The 18,687-nt window shown below is 41.8% G+C and overlaps 1 protein-coding gene across 3 annotated transcripts in view; it reads right to left on the bottom strand.

The window, feature by feature from the left end:
• Positions 1-2,095: 2,095 nt before the first annotated feature.
• The window catches only part of LOC139760419 (putative divalent cation/proton antiporter TMEM165), a 231,960-nt gene continuing 215,368 nt past the window's right edge, over positions 2,096-18,687 (bottom strand). For 2 of the 3 annotated variants that reach the window (XM_071683600.1, XM_071683601.1), the window contains one exon: positions 2,096-3,292. In XM_071683600.1, coding sequence (XP_071539701.1) covers positions 3,228-3,292 — 65 coding nt within the window. In that variant the 3' untranslated portion in view covers positions 2,096-3,227. The remainder of the gene's footprint in view (positions 3,293-18,687) is intronic. The other variant, XM_071683602.1, reaches the window with a different exon arrangement.

The following is an 18,687-nucleotide window of genomic DNA, read 5'->3' as shown; positions in this document are numbered from 1 at the left end:
GCAAGTATGAAGTCTGTTGGGGATGAGAGAGCTTGGGAAGAGAGTCAGTTGTTGTTCGCTGATGATACAGCGCTGGTGGCTGATTCATGTGAGAAACTGCAGAAGCTGGTGACTGAGTTTGGTAAAGTGTGTGGAAGAAGAAAGTCAAGAGTAAATGTGAAAAAGAGCAAGGTTATTAGGTATAGTAGGGTTGAGGGTCAAGTCAATTGGGAGGTGAGTTTGAATGGAGAAAAACTGGAGGAAGTGAAGTGTTTTAGATATCTGGGAGTGGATCTGGCAGCGGATGGAACCATGGAAGCGGAAGTGGATCATAGGGTGGGGGAGGGGGCGAAAATTCTGGGGGCCTTGAAGAATGTGTGGAAGTCGAGAACATTATCTCGGAAAGCAAAAATGGGTATGTTTGAAGGAATAGTGGTTCCAACAATGTTGTATGGTTGCGAGGCGTGGGCTATGGATAGAGTTGTGCGCAGGAGGATGGATGTGCTGGAAATGAGATGTTTGAGGACAATGTGTGGTGTGAGGTGGTTTCATCGAGTGAGTAACGTAAGGGTAAGAGAGATGTGTGGAAATAAAAAGAGCGTGGTTGAGAGAGCAGAAGAGGGTGTTTTGAAGTGGTTTGGGCACATGGAGAGAATGAGTGAGGAAAGATTGACCAAGAGGATATATGTGTCGGAGGTGGAGGGAACGAGGAGAAGAGGGAGACCAAATTGGAGGTGGAAAGATGGAGTGAAAAAGATTTTGTGTGATCGGGGCCTGAACATGCAGGAGGGTGAAAGGAGGGCAAGGAATAGAGTAAATTGGAGCGATGTGGTATACCGGGGTTGACGTGCTGTCAGTGGATTGAATGAAGGCATGTGAAGCGTCTGGGGTAAACCATGGAAAGCTGTGTAGGTGTGTATATTTGCGTGTGTGGACGTATGTATATACATGTGTATGGGGGGGGTTGGGCCATTTCTTTCGTCTGTTTCCTTGCGCTACCTCGCAAACGCGGGAGACAGCGAGAAAGTATAATAAAAAATAATATAATATATATATATATACATATATATAAGTGTGTGTGTGTGTGTGTATGAGTGGATGGGTCATTCTTCCTCTGTTTCCTGATTGATGGGAGAAAGTTTAAGAGACAGGACCCCATGGTTTTAGAACTCACTCTGTACTGTATTTCCCTCTGGAAAATACACAGAACAATATGATTTATTTCAGATACTGTACTCAGTAAAACATATACACTTACTATAGTTTTGAGCCTAGGTATGAATTCCTGGTAATATATATATATATATATATATATATATATATATATATATATATATATATATATATATATATATATATATATATATATATATATTTGTTTATGGATGGGGTTGTTAGGGAGGTAAATGCAAGAGTCCTGGAAAGAGGGGCAAGTATGAAGTCTGTTGGGGATGAGAGAGCTTGGGAAGTGAGTCAGTTGTTGTTCGCTGATGATACAGCGCTGGTGGCTGATTCATGTGAGAAACTGCAGAAGCTGGTGACTGAGTTTGGTAAAGTGTGTGGAAGAAGAAAGTTAAGAGTAAATGTGAATAAGAGCAAGGTTATTAGGTACAGTAGGGTTGAGGGTCAAGTCAATTGGGAGGTGAGTTTGAATGGAGAAAAACTGGAGGAAGTGAAGTGTTTTAGATATCTGGGAGTGGATCTGTCAGCGGATGGAACCATGGAAGCGGAAGTGGATCATAGGGTGGGGGAGGGGGCGAAAATTTTGGGAGCCTTGAAAAATGTGTGGAAGTCGAGAACATTATCTCGGAAAGCAAAAATGGGTATGTTTGAAGGAATAGTGGTTCCAACAATGTTGTATGGTTGCGAGGCGTGGGCTATGGATAGAGTTGTGCGCAGGAGGATGGATGTGCTGGAAATGAGATGTTTGAGGACAATGTGTGGTGTGAGGTGGTTTGATCGAGTAAGTAACGTAAGGGTAAGAGAGATGTGTGGAAATAAAAAGAGCGTGGTTGAGAGAGCAGAAGAGGGTGTTTTGAAATGGTTTGGGCACATGGAGAGAATGAGTGAGGAAAGATTGACCAAGAGGATATATGTGTCGGAGGTGGAGGGAACGAGGAGAAGAGGGAGACCAAATTGGAGGTGGAAAGATGGAGTGAAAAAGATTTTGTGTGATCGGGGCCTGAACATGCAGGAGGGTGAAAGGAGGGCAAGGAATAGAGTGAATTGGAGCGATGTGGTATACAGGGTTTGACGTGCTGTCAGTGGATTGAATCAAGGCATGTGAAGCGTCTGGGGTAAACCATGGAAAGCTGTGTAGGTATGTATATTTGCGTGTGTGGACGTGTGTATGTACATGTGTATGGGGGGGGGGGTTGGGCCATTTCTTTCGTCTGTTTCCTTGCGCTACCTCGCAAACGCGGGAGACAGCGACAAAGTATAAAAAAAAAAAAATATATATATATATATATAAGTGTGTGTGTGTGTGTGTGTGTGCGTATGAGTGGATGGGTCATTCTTCCTCTGTTTCCTGATTGATGGGAGAAAGTTTAAGAGACAGGACCCCATGGTTGTAGAACTCACTCTGTACTGTAAAAAGAGGTAATTAAAATTAAGTGATTAAAAACATAAGACACAAAGACAGAAACATACATACACACTCTCTCTCTCTTTCTCTCACTCTCTATCTATCTATCTATATATATATCATATATATATATATATACATATATATATATATATATATATATATATATATATATATATATATATATATATATATATATATATATATATATAATGGTATTGGACTCCACCAGCATGTGGTTACACCACAATTGAAAAGTTACCTTAGGCAAGGCAGTATCACTCTCAAAGGACAAAAAAAATAGTAAAAAAAGTACAATCTCATCTAAGAACTTCTTCCTCCAATGGAGTCAATCATTTCCCTGCTCCTGATTGGAGTGCTATGTTGAAGATGAAGCAGCCCTATGAAAGGGTTTGTAGGGTTGTATAATTTATTATGTACACATTTCTATCTTTTTTTTCAACACAGTCATTCACTAACTTCATGTAGTTATGAAAGTCGTAAAATTAATTCACATACATCAATGGGACTCAACAGCATAAATATGTGGTACAAGAATACTTTTATAATTACAGAAGCCCATATCACTGACAACAGGAAGAATCTACTCGAACACATTTCATACAACCTTATATTTTGCATGATCTATATGCATATATCTTCAGGGACCCATTATCAATGCAGACAGGGCAAATATCAGGAAAATAACACCTCCGATGATTGTAACTGAAATAAAGAAAAATGTTTAATAATGTAAAGCTCTTTTCTCTGGAAAATACACAGAACAACATGATTTATTTCAGATACTGTACTCAGTAAAACATATACACTTACTATAGTTTTGAGCCTAGGTATGAATTCCTGGTAATAAGATAGGCAAACATTTTCTCTTTCTTATTCTTTTAGTCCCTCAGCTTCCTATTCTATTCCTAATTTCCTTTTACTATACGAATGGTCAGGATTGTAAGAAATAGGAGAAATTCAGAATTATACATCCAATATCAGGAAAATACAAGTGTTGAAATACATAACAATAAAAATATATTAGAAGTAAAGTAAAGATAATCACTATAGATATGGAAATAGTTGTACTGGGAGATGTGATTAGAGATTAAGACCATTTAGCAAACACCAAAGGAGGAAATAGTGGAGAAAAATAGTTTAGAAAGCAGATGAAGAAAAATGGAAGTCAATAAAGACAAAGAACAGACTGAAATATGATTATAAAATTTACATATCAGCAACAAACAGAAAAGCATAGCAAAATGACAGTATAAGTGAATATTGACAAGTTTATGAAAAACAGATGATCAACATGGCAAAGATAAACTATCATTATTCCAGTTTAGCATCAGTCTAGCATCAGTCTAGAATTTACTGATGCCAGGTTTGAGAGGATATATTCTATTAGAGCCAAGTTAAGGTATCCTACATCTTTCACAAATAAATCTCTTACGCTGGCAAAGAAATAATTTCATAGAGTTAACCCCAAACCTAGGCACTAAGAAACTTATAGTTCTCCAATTTACTGATATTATGTTACTCCTCAGCTTGCTTATATTCTATAATGTGAATGTAGCCTTCAGCAACATTATTATCATTGAATATCTTAATGTCTGATCACTATCCTGTGGAGGCGAAGGTGAGGATTTGTAGAGGTTTTCAGAAATGAAGAGAGAATGTTGGGGAGAAGAGTGGTAAGAGTCAGTGAACTTGGAAAGGAGACTTGTGTGAGAGAGTACCAAGAGAGACTGAGTGCAGAATGGAAAAGGTGAGAGCAAATGACATAAGGGGAGTGGGGCAGGGAGGAATGGGATGTATTTACAGAAGCAGTGATGGCTTGTGCAAAAGATACTTGCGGCATAAGAAAGGTGGGAGGTAGGCAGATTAGAAAGGGTAGTGAATGGTGGGATGAAGAAGTAAGATTGTTAGTGAAAGAGGAGAGGGAGGCATTTGGATAATTTTTGCAGGGAAGTAATGCAAATGAGTGGGAAAATATAAAACAAAAAAGTGGAAGGAGGTAAAGAGAAAGGTGCAAGAGGTGAAAAAGAGGGCAAATGAGAGGTGGAGTGAGAGAGTATCATTAAATTTCAGGGATGATAAAAAGATGTTTGGGAAGGAGGTAAATAAAGTGCATAAGACAAGAGAACAAATGGGAACATCGGTGAAGGGGGCAAATGGGGAGGTAATAACAAGTAGTGATGAAGGGAGAAGGAGATAGAGTGAGTATTTTGAAGGTCTGTTGAATGCGCTTGATAATAGAGTGGCAGATATAGGGTGTTTTGGTCATGGTGGAGTGCGAAGTGAGAGGGGTCACGGAGAATGGTTTAGTGAACAGAGAAGAGGGAGTGAAAGCTTTGCGGAAAATGAAAGCCAGCTAGGGGTTGGGTTTAGATGGTATTGCAGTGGAACTCATTAAAAAAGGGGGGGTAACTGTGTTGTTGATTGGTTGGTAAGGATATTCAATGTATGTATGGATCACGGTGAAGGGCCTGAGGACTGGCGGAATGCATGCACAGTGCCACTGTAAAAAGGCAGAGGGGATAAATGTATTTATCTATTTTATTTATTTTGCTTTGTCGCTGTCTCCCGCGTTTGCGAGGTAGCGCAAGGAAACAGACGAAAGAAATGGCCCAACCCACCCCCATACACATGTATATACACACACGTCCACACACGCAAATATACATACCTATACATCTCAATGTACACATATATATACACACACAGACACATACATATATACCCATGCACACAATTCACACTGTGTGCCTTTATACATTTCCATTGCCACCTCTCCACACATGGAATACCATCCCCCTCCCCCCTCATGTGTGCGAGGTAGCGCTAGGAAAAGACAACAAAGGCCTCATTCGTTCACACTCAGTCTCTAGCTGTCATGCAATAATGCCCGAAACCACAGCTCCCTTTCCACATCCAGGCCCACACAACTTTCCATGGTTTACCCCAGACGCTTCACATGCCCTGATTCAATCCACTGACAGCATGTCAACCCCGGTATACCACATCGATCCAATTCACTCTATTCCTTGCCCTCCTTTCACCCTCCTGCATGTTTAGGCCCTGATCACTCAAAATCATTTTCACTCCATCTTTCCACCTCCAATTTGGTCTCCCACTTCTCCTCGTTCCCTCCACCTCTGACTCATATATCCTCTTGGTCAATCTTTCCTCACTCATTCTCTCCATGTGCCCAAACCATTTCAAAACACCCTCTTCTGCTCTCTCAACCACGCTCTTTTTATTTCCACACATCTCTCTTACCCTTACATTACTTACTCGATCAAAGCACCTCACACCACACATTGTCCTCAAACATCTCATTTCCAGTACATCCACCCTCCTGCGCACAACTCTATCCATAGCCCACGCCTCGCAACCATACAACATTGTTGGAACCACTATTCCTTCAAACATAAATGTGGGTGTTCAAATTACACAGGCATAAGTTTCTTGAGTATTCCTGGGAAATTATATGGAAGGGTATTGATTGAGAGAGTAAAAGCATGTACAGAGCATTAGATTTGGGAAGAGCAGTGAGATTTCAGAAGTGGTAGAGGATGTGTGGATCAAGTGTTTGCTTTGAAGAATGTAGGTGAGAAATACTTAGAAAAACAGAGGGATTTGTATAGCTTTATAAATTTGGAGAAGGCATATGATAGGGTGGATAAAGATGCTTTGTGTTGGTTATAAAAGTATATGGTGTGGAAGGAAAGTTGCTAGAAGCAATGATAAGTTTTTAAAAAGGATGTAAGGCATGTGTAAGAGTAGGAAGAGACGAAAGTGATTGGTTCTCAATAAACGTCAGTTTGTGGCAGGGGTGCATGATGTCTCCATGGTTGTTAAATTTGTTTTTGGATAGGGTGGTTAGGGAGGATAATGCAAGTGGAAGTGAGTCACACGGTGGGGATGGGGCGATAGTTCTGGGATTGTTGAAGAATGTGTGGAAGGTGAGACAGTTATCTCAGAGAGCAAAAATGGGTATGTCTGAAGGAATAGTGGTTCCAACAGCGTTATATGCTTGCGAGGCATGGGCTATAGATAGGACAGTGCAAAGAAGGGTGGATGTGTTGGATATGAAATGTTTGAGGACAATGTGTGGTGCAAGGTGGTTTGATCGAGTAAGTAATTAAGGGGTAAAAGAGATGAGGTAATAAAAAGAGTGTGGTTGAGAGAGCAGAGGAGGGTGTGTTGAAATGGTTTGGACACATGGAGAGAATGAATGAGAAAAGACTGACAAAAAGGACATATATTTCAGAGGTGGAGGGAAGAAGCAGAAGCAGGAGACCAAATTGGAGGTGGAAGGGTGGAGTGAAAAAGACTTTGAGTGACCGGGGCCTGAACATACAGGAAGGTGAAAGGCGAGCACGGAATAGTGTGAATTGGAACAATGTGGTATACCAGGGTCGATGTGCTGTCAATGGATTGAACCAGGGCATGTGAAGCATCTGGGGTAGACCATGGAAAGTTTTGTGGGGCCTGGATGTGGAAAGGGAGCTGTGGTTTCAGCTAGAAACTAGGTTTGAACGAATGTAGCCTTTGTTGTCTTTTCCTAGCGATAACTCACGTGCGTGTGGGGAGACGGGGGTGTCATTTTCATGAATGGTGGGGTGGCGACGGGAATGAGTAAATGCAGCAAGTATGAATTAGGTACATGTGTATATATGTATATGTCTGTGTATGCACATATATGTACACTTTGAAATGTATAGGTATGTATATGTGTGTGTGGACATGTATGGATATACATGTGTATGTGGGTGGGTTGGACCATTCTTTTGTCTGTTTCCTTGCGTTACCTTGCTAAAGCAAGAGACAGTGACAAAGAGAGACTTTTGGATGTTAATGTGCTGATATGTGCAACTGGAAGGATGTCTGATCATTATCTTGTGGAGGCGAAGGTGAAGATTTGTAGAGGTTTTCAGAAAGGAAGAGAGAATGTTGGGGTGAAGAGAGTGGTGAGAGTAAGTGAGCTTGGGAAGGAGACTTGTATGAGGAAGTACCAGGAGAGACTCAGTACAGAATGGAAAAAGGTGAGAACAAAGGATGTAAAGGGAGTGGGGGAGGAATGGAATGTATTTAGGGAAGCAGTGAAGGCTTGCGTAAAAGATGCTTGTGGCAAAAGAAGTGTGGAAGGTGGGTAGATTAGAAAGGGAAGTGAGTGGTGGGATGAAGAAGTAAGATTATTAGTGAAAGAGAAAAGAGAGGGATTTGGACAACTTTTGCAGGGAAATAATGCAAATGACTAGGAGATGTATAAAAGAAAGAGGCATGAGGTCAAGAGAAAGGTGCAAGAGGTGAAAAAGAGGGAAAATGAGAGTGGGGTGACAGATTATCATTAAATTTTAGAGAGAATAAAAAGATGTTTTGGAAAGAGGTAAATAGAGTGCATAAGACAAGGGAACAAATGGGAACATCAGTGAAGGGGGCTAATGGAGAGGTAATAACAAGTAGTGGTGATGTGAGAGGGAGATGGAGTGAGTATTTTGAAGGTTTGTTGAATGTATTTGATAGAGTGGCAGATATAGGGAGTTTCAGTCGAGGTGGTGTGCAAAAAAAAAAAAAAAAAGGGTTAGGGAGAATGATTTGTGGAAGATGAAAGCCGGCAAGGCAGCAGGTTTGGATGGTATTGCAGTGGAATTTATTAAAACGGGGTGACTGTATTGTTGACTAGTTGGTAAGGTTATTTAATGTATGTATGACTCATGGTGAGGTGCCTGAGAATTGGTGGAATGCTTGCATAGTGCCATTGTACAAAGGCAAAGGGGATAAAAGTGAGAGCTCAAATTACAGAGGTATAAGTTTGTTGAGTATTCCTGGGAAATTATATGGGAGGGTATTGATTGAGAGGGTGAAGGCATGTACAGAGCATCAGAATGGGGAAGAGCAGTGTGGTTTCAGAAAAGGTAGAGGATATGTGGATCAGGAATTGCTTTGAAGAATGTATGTGAGAAATACTTAGAAAAGCAAATGGATTTGTATGTAGTATTTCTGGATCTGGAGAAGGTATATGATAGAGTTGATAGAGATGCCCTGTGGAAGGTCTTAAGAATATATGGTGGGGGAGGCAATTTGTTAGAAGTGAACAGTTTTTATCGAGGATGTAAGGCATGTGTAAGAGTAGGAAGAGAGGAAAGTGATTGGTTCTCAGTGAATGTTGGTTTGCAGCAGGGTTGCGTGATGTCTCCATGGTTGTTTAATTTGTTTATGGTTGGGGTTGTTAGGGAGGTGAATGTAAGAATTTTGGAAAAAGGGGCAAGAATGCAGTCTGTTGTGGATGAGAGAGCTTGGGAAGTGAGTCAGTTGTTGCTCACTGATGATACAGCGCTGGTGGCTGATTCGGGTGAGAAACTGTAGAAGCTGGTGACTGAAATAGGTAAAGTGTGAGAAAGAAGAAAGCTGAGAGTAAATGTGAATAAGAGCAAGGTTATTAGGTACACTAGGGTTGAGGGACAAGTTAATTGGGAGGTAAGTTTGAATGGAGAAAAACTGGAGGAAGTGAAGTATTTCAAATATCTGGGAGTGGATTTGACAGGGGATGGAACCATGGAAGCAGAAGTGAATCATGAGGTGGGGGAGGGGGCAAAAGTTTTGGGAGCGTTGAAAAATGTGTGGAAGTCAAGAACGTTATCTCGGAAAGCAAAAAAATTGGTATGTTTGAAGGAATAGTGGTTCCAACAATGTTATATGGTTGTGAGGCGTGGGCTATAGAGTTGTGCAGAGGGCTATAGAGTTGTGCAGAGGAGGGTGGATGTGCTGGAAATGAGATGTTTGAGGACAAAATGTGGTGTGAGGTGGTTTGATCGAGTAAGTAATGAAAGAGTAAGAGAGATGTGTGGTAATATAAAGAGTGTGGTTGAGAGAGCAGAAGAGGGTGTTTTGAAATGATTTTGTCACATGGAAAGAATGAGTGAGGAAAGATTGACAGAGAGGATATATGTGTAAGATGTGGAGAAGACGAGAAGTGGGAGAACAAACTGGAGGTGGAAAGATGGAGTGAAAAAGATTTTGAGCGATCTCATCCACAACAGAATGCATACTTGCCCCTCTTTCCAAAACTTGCATTCACCTCCCTAACAACCCCATCCATAAACAAATTAAACAATCATGGAGACATCATGGACCCCTGCCGCAAACCAACATTCACTGAGAACCAATCACTTTCCTCTCTTCCTACACATACACATGCCTTACATCCTCGATAAAAACTTTTCGCTGTTTGTTTCTAACAACTTCCCTCCCACACCATATATTCTTAATACCTTCCACAGAGCATCTCTATCAACTCTATCATATGCCTTCTCCATATCCATAAATGCTACATACAATCCATTTCCTTATCTAAGTATTTCTGACATACATTCTTCAAAGCAAACACCTGATCCACACATCCTCTGCCACTTCTGAAACCACACTGCTCTTCCCCAAACTGATGCTCTGTACATTCCATCACCCTCTCAATCATTACCCTCCCATACAATTTCCCAGGAATACTCAACAAACTTATCCCTCTGTAATTTGAGCACTCACTTTTATCCCCTTTGCCTTTGTACAATGGCACTATGCAGGCATTCCGCCAATCCTAAGGCACCTCACCATGAGTCATACATACATCAAATAACCTTACCAACCAGTCAACAACACAGTCACCCTCTTTTTTCATAATTCCACTGTAATACCATCCAAACCCACTGCCTTGCCGGCTTTCATCTTCTGCAAAGATCCTACTGCTTCTTCTCTGTTTACCAAATCATTCTCCCTAACCCTCTCACTTTGCACAACACCTCAACCAAAACACCCTATACCTGCCACTCTATCATCAAAAAGATTCAACAAACCTTCAAAATACTCACTCCATCACCTTCTCACATCACCACTTCCTATTATCACATCCCCATTAGCCCCCTTCACAGATGTTCCCATTTGTTCCCTTGTCTCATGCACTTTATTTACTTCCTTCCAAAACATCTTTTTATTCTCCCTAAAATTCAATGATACTCTCTCACTCCAACTCTCATTTGCCCTCTTTTTCACCTCTTGCACCTTTCTCTTGACCTCCTGCCTCTTTCTTTTATACATCTCCCAGCCATTTCCATTTTTTCCCTGCAAAAATCGTCCAAATGCCTCTCTGTTCTCTTTCACTAACAATCTTACTTCTTCATCCGACCACTCACTACCCTCTCTAATCTGCCCACCTCCCACACTTCTCATACCACAAGCATCTTTTGAGCAAGCCATCACTGATTCCCTAAATACATCCCATTCCTCCCCCACTCCCTTTACCTCCTTTGTTTTCATCTTTTTACATTGTGTACTCAATTTCTTCTGGTACTTCCTCACACAAGTTTCCTTCCTAAGCTCACTTACTCTCACCACTCTCTTCACCCCATCATTCTCTCTTCTTTTCTATAAACCTCTACAAATCTTCACCTTTTCCTCCACAAGATAATGATCAGACATCCCTCCAGTTGTACCTCTCAGCACATTAACATCTCTCTTTTGCGCCTATGAATCAACACATAATCCAATAAGGCTCTCTGGCCATCTCTGCTACTTACATACGTTTACTTATGTATATCTCTCTTTTTAAACCAGGTATTCCCAATCACCAGTCCCGTTTCAGCACATAAATCTACAAGCTCTTCACCATTTCCATTTACAACACTGAACACCCCATGTACACCAATTATTCCCTCAACTGCCACATTACTCATCTTTGCATTCAAATCACCTATCACTATAACCCGGTCTCGTGCATCAAAACTACTAACACACTCATTTACCTGCTCCTAAAACACTTGCCTCTCATGATCTTTCTTTTTATGCCCATGTGCACATGCACCAATAATCCCCCATCTCTCTCTATCCACTGTCAGTTTAACACATATCAATCTAGAGTTTACTTTCTTAAACTTTATCACATACTCTCACCACTCCTGTTTCAGGAGTAGTGCTACTCCTTCCCGTGCTCTTGTCCTCTCACTAACCCCTGACTTTACTCCCAAGACATTCCCGAACCACTCTTCCCCTTTACCCTTAAGCTTCGTTTCACTAAGAGCCAAAACATCCAGGTTCCTGTCCTCAAACATACTACCTATCTCCTTTTTTCTCATCTTGGTTACATCCACACACATTAAGACACCCCAATCTGAGCCTTTGAGGAGGATGAGCACTCCCCGCTTCACTCCTTCTGTTTCCCCTTTCAGAAAGTTAAAATACAAGGAGGGGAGGGTTTCTAACCCCCCGCTGCCGTCCCTTTTAGTCGCCTTCTATGACACGTGAGGATTGAGTGGGAAGTATTCTTTCTCCCCTGTCCCCAGCGATAATTATAATAATAATGATAATAACAAAGTGAGTAAGTGAGCTTGGAAAGAAGACTTGTGTGAGGAAGTACCAGGAGAGATTAAGTGCAAAATGGAAAAAGGTGGGAGCAAATGATGCAAGGGGAGTGGGGGAGGAATGGGATGTATCTAGGGAAGCAGTGATGGCTTGTACAAAAGATGCTTGTAGAATGAAAGAGGTAGGGAGGTGTGCAGACTATAAAGGGTAGTGAGTGGTGGGATGAAGTATGATTGCTAGTGAAAGAGAAAAATAGGCATTTGGACAATTTTTGTAGGTAAGTAGTGCAAATGACTGGGAGATGTATAAAAGAAAGAGGCAGGAGGTAAGACAAAGATGCAATAGGTGAAAAAGAGAGCAAATGAGAGTTGGGTGAGAGTATCATTAAGTTTTAGGGAGAATAAAAAGATGTTTTAGAAGTAGGTAAATAAAGTGCGAAAGACAGAACAAATGGGAACATCGGTGAAGGGGGCTAATGGGGAGGTAATAACAAGTTGTGGTGAAGTGAGAAGGAGATGGAGTGAGTATTTTGAACGTTTGTTGAATGTGTTTCATGATAGAGTGGCAGATATAGTCTGTTTTGGTCGAAGTGATGTGCGAAGTGAGAGGGGTCCGAGACAATGGTTTGGTAATGTGAGAAGAGGTAGTGAAAGCTTTGCGGAAGATGAAAGCCGGCAAGGTGGCGGGTTTGGATGGTATTGCAGTGGAATTTATTAAAAGAGTGGGTGACTGTGTTGTTGATGGGTTGGTAAGGCTATTCAATATATGTATGGTTCATGAAGAAGTGCCTGAGGATTAGTGGAATGCATGCAAAGTGCCATTGTACAAAGGCAAAGGGAATAAACGTGAGTGTTCAAATTACAGAGGTATAATCTTCTTGAGTGTTCCAGGGAAATTAAATGGGAATGTATTGATTGAGAGGGTAAAGGCATGTACAGAGCATCAGATTGGGGAAGAGTAGTGTGGTTTCAGAAGTGGTAAAGGATGTGCGGATCAGGTGTTTGTTTTGAAGAATGTATGAGAGAAATACTAAGAAAAACAGATGGATTTGTATGTAGCGTTTATGGATCTGGAGAAGGCATACGATAGAGTTGATAGAAATGCTTTGTGGAATATATTAAGAGTATATGGTGTGGGATGTAAGTTGCTAGAAGCAATGAATGTCGGTTTGTGGCAGGGGTGTGTGATGTCTCAATGGCTGTTTAATTTCTTTATGGATGGGATGGTTAGGGAGGTGAAAGCTGTCACTGAGAGGGTTTGGTAAGTGAGCTAGTTGTTGTTAGCTGATGATACAGTGCTGGTGGCTGATTTGGGAGAGAAACTACTGAAGCTGGTGACTGATTTTGATAAAGCGTGTGACAGGAGAAAGCTGAGAGTAAATGTGAATAAGAGCAAGGTTATTAGGTTCAGCTGGGTTGAGGGACAAGTCAATTGGGAGGTAAATTTTAATGGGAAAAACTGGAAGAAGTGAAGTGTTTTCAATATCTGGGAGTGGACTTAGCAGTGGATGGAGCCATGGAAGCGGAGGTGAGTCACAGGGTGGGGGAGGGGACAAAGCTTCTGGGAGCGTTGAAGAATGTGTGGAAGGTGAGAATGTTATCTCGGAGAGCAAAAATGGGTATGTTTGAATTAATAGTGGTTCCAACAATGTTATATGGTTGCAAGGCATGGGCTGTAGATAAGGTTGTGCGGAGGAGGGTGGATAAGTTGGAAATGAAATGTTTGAGGACAGTATGTGGTGTGAGGTGGTTTGATCGAGTAAGTAATGAAAGGGTAAGAGAGATGTGTGGTAATAAAAAGAGTGTGGTTGAGAGAGTAGAAGAGGGTGTATTGAAATGGTTTGGTAACATGGAGAAAATGAGAGAGGGAAGATTGACAAAGAGGATATATGTGTCAGAGGTGGACGGAACGAGGAGAAGTGGGAGACCAAACTGGAGGTGGAAGGATGGAGTGAAAAAGATTTTGAGCGATTGGGACCTGAACATACAAGAGGGTGAGAGGCGTGCAAGACATAGAGTGAAATGGAATGATGTTGTATACCAGGATTGATGTGCTGTCAATGGACTAATCCAGGGCATGTGAAGCATCTGGTGCAAACCATGGAAAGTTCTGTGGGGACTGGATGTGTAAAGGGAGCTGTGGTTTCAGTGCATTACACGAGAAAGCTAGAGACTGAGTGTGAATGAATGTGGCCTTTGTTGTCTGTTCCTTGCACTACCTGACATGCACATGTGGGAAGGGGGTGCTGTTTCATGTGTGGCGGGGTGGCGACAGAAATGGATGAAGGCAGCAAGTATGACAATGTACATGTGCATATATGTATAAGTCTGTGCATGTTTTTATTTTATCTATTTTGCTTTGTTGCTGTCTCCCGCGTTAGCGAGGTAGCACAAGGAAACAGATGAAAGAATGGCCCAACCCTCCAACATACACATGTATATACATACAAGTCCACACACGCAAATATACATACCTATACATTTCAACGTATACATATATATGCACACACAGACATATACATATATACACATGTACATAATTCATACTGTCTTCCTTTATTCATTCCCATCGCCAACCCACCATGCATGAAATAAAAACCCCCTCCCCCCCATGTGTGCGAGGTAGCGCTAGGAAAAGACAACAAAGGCCACATTCGTTCACACTCAGTTTCTAGCTGTCATGTAATAACGCACTGAAACCAGAGCTCCCTTACCACATCCAAGCCCCACAGAACTTTCCATGGTTTACCCCAGACGCTTCACATGCCCTGGTTCAATCCACTGACAGCACGTCGACCCCAGTATACCACATCGTTCCAATTCACTCTATTCCTTGCACGCCTTTCACCCTCCTGCACGTTCAGGCCCCGATCATTCAAAATCTTTTTCACTCCATCTTTCCACCTCCAATTTGATCTCCCACATCTCCTCGTTCCCTCCACCTCCGACACATATATCCTCTTGGTCAATCTTTCCTCACTCATTCTCTCCATGTGACAAAACCATTTCAAAACACCCTCTTCTGCTCTCTCAACCACACTCTTTTTATTACCACACATCTCTCTTACCCTATTATTACTTACTCGATCAAACCACCTCACACCACATACTGTCCTCAAACATCTCATTTCTAGCACATCCACCCTCCTCTGCACAACTCTATCTATAGCCTATGCCTTGCAACCATATAACATTGTTGGAAGCACTATTCCTTCAAACGTACCCATATTTGCTTTCCGAGATAATGTTCTTGACTTCCATACATTCTTCAATGCTCACAGAACTTTTGCCCCCTCCCTCACCCTATGATTCACTTATGCTGCCAGATCCACTCCCAGATATCTAAAACACTTTACTTCCTCCAGCTTTTCTCCATTCAAACTTACCTCCCAATTGACTTGTCCCTCAACCCTACTGTACCTAATAACATTGCTCTTATTCACATTTACTCTCAGCTTTCTTCTTTCACACACTTTATCAAACTCAGTCACCAGTTTCTGCAGTTTCTCACACGAATCAACCACCAGCGCTGTATCATCAGCGAACAACAACTGACTCTCTTCCCAAGCTCTCTCATCACCAACAGACTACATACTTGCCCCTCTTTCCCAAACTCTTGCATTCACCTCCCTAAAGACCCCAACCATAAACAAATTAAACAATCATGGAGACATCACACACCCCTGCCGCAAACCAACATTCACTGAAAACCAATCACTTTCCTCTCTTCCTAAACGTACACATGCCTTACATCCTCGGTAAAAACTTTTCACTGCTTCTAACGACTTGCCTCCCACACCATATATTCTTAATACTGTCCACAGAGCATCTCTATCAACTCTATCATATGCCTTCTCCAGATCCATAAATGCTACATACATATCCATTTGCTTTTCTAAGTATTTCTCACATACATTCTTCATTGCAAACACCTGATCTACACATCCTCTACCACTTCTGAAACCACACAGCTCTTCCCCAATCTGATGCTCTGTACATGCCCTCACCCTCTCAATGATTACCCTCCCATATAATTTACCAGGAATACTCAAACTTATACGTCTGTAATTTGAGCACTCACCTTTGTCCCTTTTGCCTTTGTACAATGGCACTATGCAAGAATTCCGCCAATCCTCAGGCACCTCACCATGAATCATACATACATTAAATAACCTTACCAACCAGTCAACAATACAGTCACCCCCTTTTTTAATAAATTCCACTGCAATGCCATCCAAACCCGCTGCCTTGCCGGCTTTCATCTTCCGCAAAGCTTTCACTACCTCTTCTCTGTTTACTAAATCATCCTCTCTAACCCTCTCACTTTGCACACCACCTCAACCAAAACACCCTATATCTGCCACTGTATCATCAAATACATTCGACAAACCTTCAAAATACTCACTCCATCTCCTTATCACATCACCACTACTTGTTATCGCCCCGTTCACTGAAGTTCCCATTTGTTCCCTTGTCTTACACATTTTATCTACCTCCTTCCAAAACATCTTTCTATTCTCCCTACAATTTAATGATACTCTCTCACCCCATCTCTCATTAGCCCTCTTTTTCACCTCGTGCACCTTTCTCTTGACCTCCTGCCTCTTTCTTTTATACATCTCCCACTCATTTGCATTATTTCCCTGCAAAAATCGTCCAAATGCCTCTCTCTTCTCTTTCACTAATAATCTTACTTCTTCATCTCACCACTTACTACCCTTTCTAATCTGTCCACATCCCACGCTTCTCATGCCACAAGCATCTTTTGCACAAGCCATTTCTGCTTCCCTATATACATCCCATCCCCCCCCCCCCTACTCCCCTTACATCCTTTGTTCTCACCTTTTTCCATTCTGTACTCAGTCTCTCCTGGTACTTCCTCACACAAGTCTCCTTCCCAAGCTCACTTACTCTCACCACTCTCTTCACCCAAACACTCTCTCTTCTTTTCTGACAACCTCTACAAATCTTCACCTTCGCCTCCACAAGATAATGATCAGACATCCCTCCAGTTGCATCTCTCAGCACATTAACATCCAAAAGTCTCTCTTTCGCGCGCCTATCAATTAACACGTAATCCAATAACGCTTTCTGGTCATCTCTCCTACTTACATATGTATACTTATGTATATCTCTCTTTTGAAACCAGGTATTCCTAATCACCAGTCCTTTTTCAGCATATAAATCTACAAGTTCTTCACCATTTCCATTTACAACACTGAACACCCCATGTATACCAATTATTCCCTCAACTGCCACATTACTCATCTTTGCATTCAAATCACCAATCCCTACAACCCAGTCTCGTATATCAAAACCACTAACACACTCGTTCAGCTGCTCCTAAAACACTTGCCTCTCATGATCTTTCTTCTCATGCCCAGGTGTATATGCACCAATAATCACCCATCCCTCTCCATCCACTTTCACTTTTACCTATATCAATCTAGAGTTTACTTTCTTACACTCTATCACTGTTTCAGGAGTAGTGCTACTCCTTCCCTTCCTCTTGTCCTTTCACTAACCCCTGACTTTACTCCCAAGACATTCCCAAACCACTCTTCCCCTTTACCCTTGAGCTTCGTTTCACTCAGAGCCAAAACATCCACGTTTCTTTCCTCAAACATACTACCAATCTCTCCTTTTTTCTCATCTTGGTTACATTCACACACATTCAGACACCCCAATCAGAGCCTTCGAGGAGGATGAGCGCTCCCCGCGTGACTCCTTCTTCTGTGTATACATGTGAATATCGGTGGGTAGGGCCATTCTTTCGTCTGTTTCCTTGTGTTACCTTGCTAACATGGGAGACAGCGACAAAACAAAATCAATAACAAGCTGTCTCTCATATTAGCGAGGTAGCGCAAGGAAACAGACAAAAGAATGGCCCAACCCACTCACATACACATGTATATACGTACACGTCGAATCACACAAATATACATACCTATACATCTCAACATATACATATATATACACTAAGACATATACACATGTACATATATAAACATGTACATAATTCATACTGTCTGCCTTTATTCATTCCCATCGCCACCTTGCCACACATGAAATAACAACCCCTCCCCCCTCATGTGTGCGAGGTAGCGCTAGGAAAAGACAACAAAGGTAACCTTCGTTCACACTCAATCTCTAGCTGTCATGTAATAATGCACTGAAACCACAGCTCCCTTACCACATCCAGGCCCGACAAAACTTTCCATGGTTTACCCCAGACCCTTCACATGCCCTGGTTCAATCCATTGACAGCACGTCGACCCCAGTATACCACATCGTTCCAATTCACTCTATTCCTTGCACACCTTTCACCCTCCTGCATGTTGAGGCCCCGATCACTCAAAATCTTTTTCACTCCATCTTTCCACCTCCAATTTGGTCTCCCACTTCTCGTTCCCTCCACCTCTGACACATATATCCTCTTGGTCAATCTTTCCTCACTCATCCTCTCCATGTAACCAAACCATTTCAAAACACCCTCTTCTGCTCTCTCAACCACACTCTTTTTATTTCCACACATCTCTCTTACCCTATTATTACTTACTCGATCAAACCACCTCACACCACATATTGTCCTCAAACATCTCATTTCCAGCACATCCACCCTCCTGCACACAACTCTATCCATAGCCCACGCCTCGCAACCATACAACATTGTTGGAACCACTATTCCTTCAAACATACCCATTTTTGCTTTCCGAGATAATGTTCTCGACTTCCAAACATTCTTCAAGGTTCCCAGAATTT

Source organism: Panulirus ornatus, chromosome 36 (assembly GCF_036320965.1).
Source record: "Panulirus ornatus isolate Po-2019 chromosome 36, ASM3632096v1, whole genome shotgun sequence".
NCBI lineage: Eukaryota > Metazoa > Arthropoda > Malacostraca > Decapoda > Palinuridae > Panulirus > Panulirus ornatus.
The sequence above is the reverse complement of the archived record's forward strand: the minus strand, read 5'-3'. Positions and strand labels throughout refer to the sequence as shown.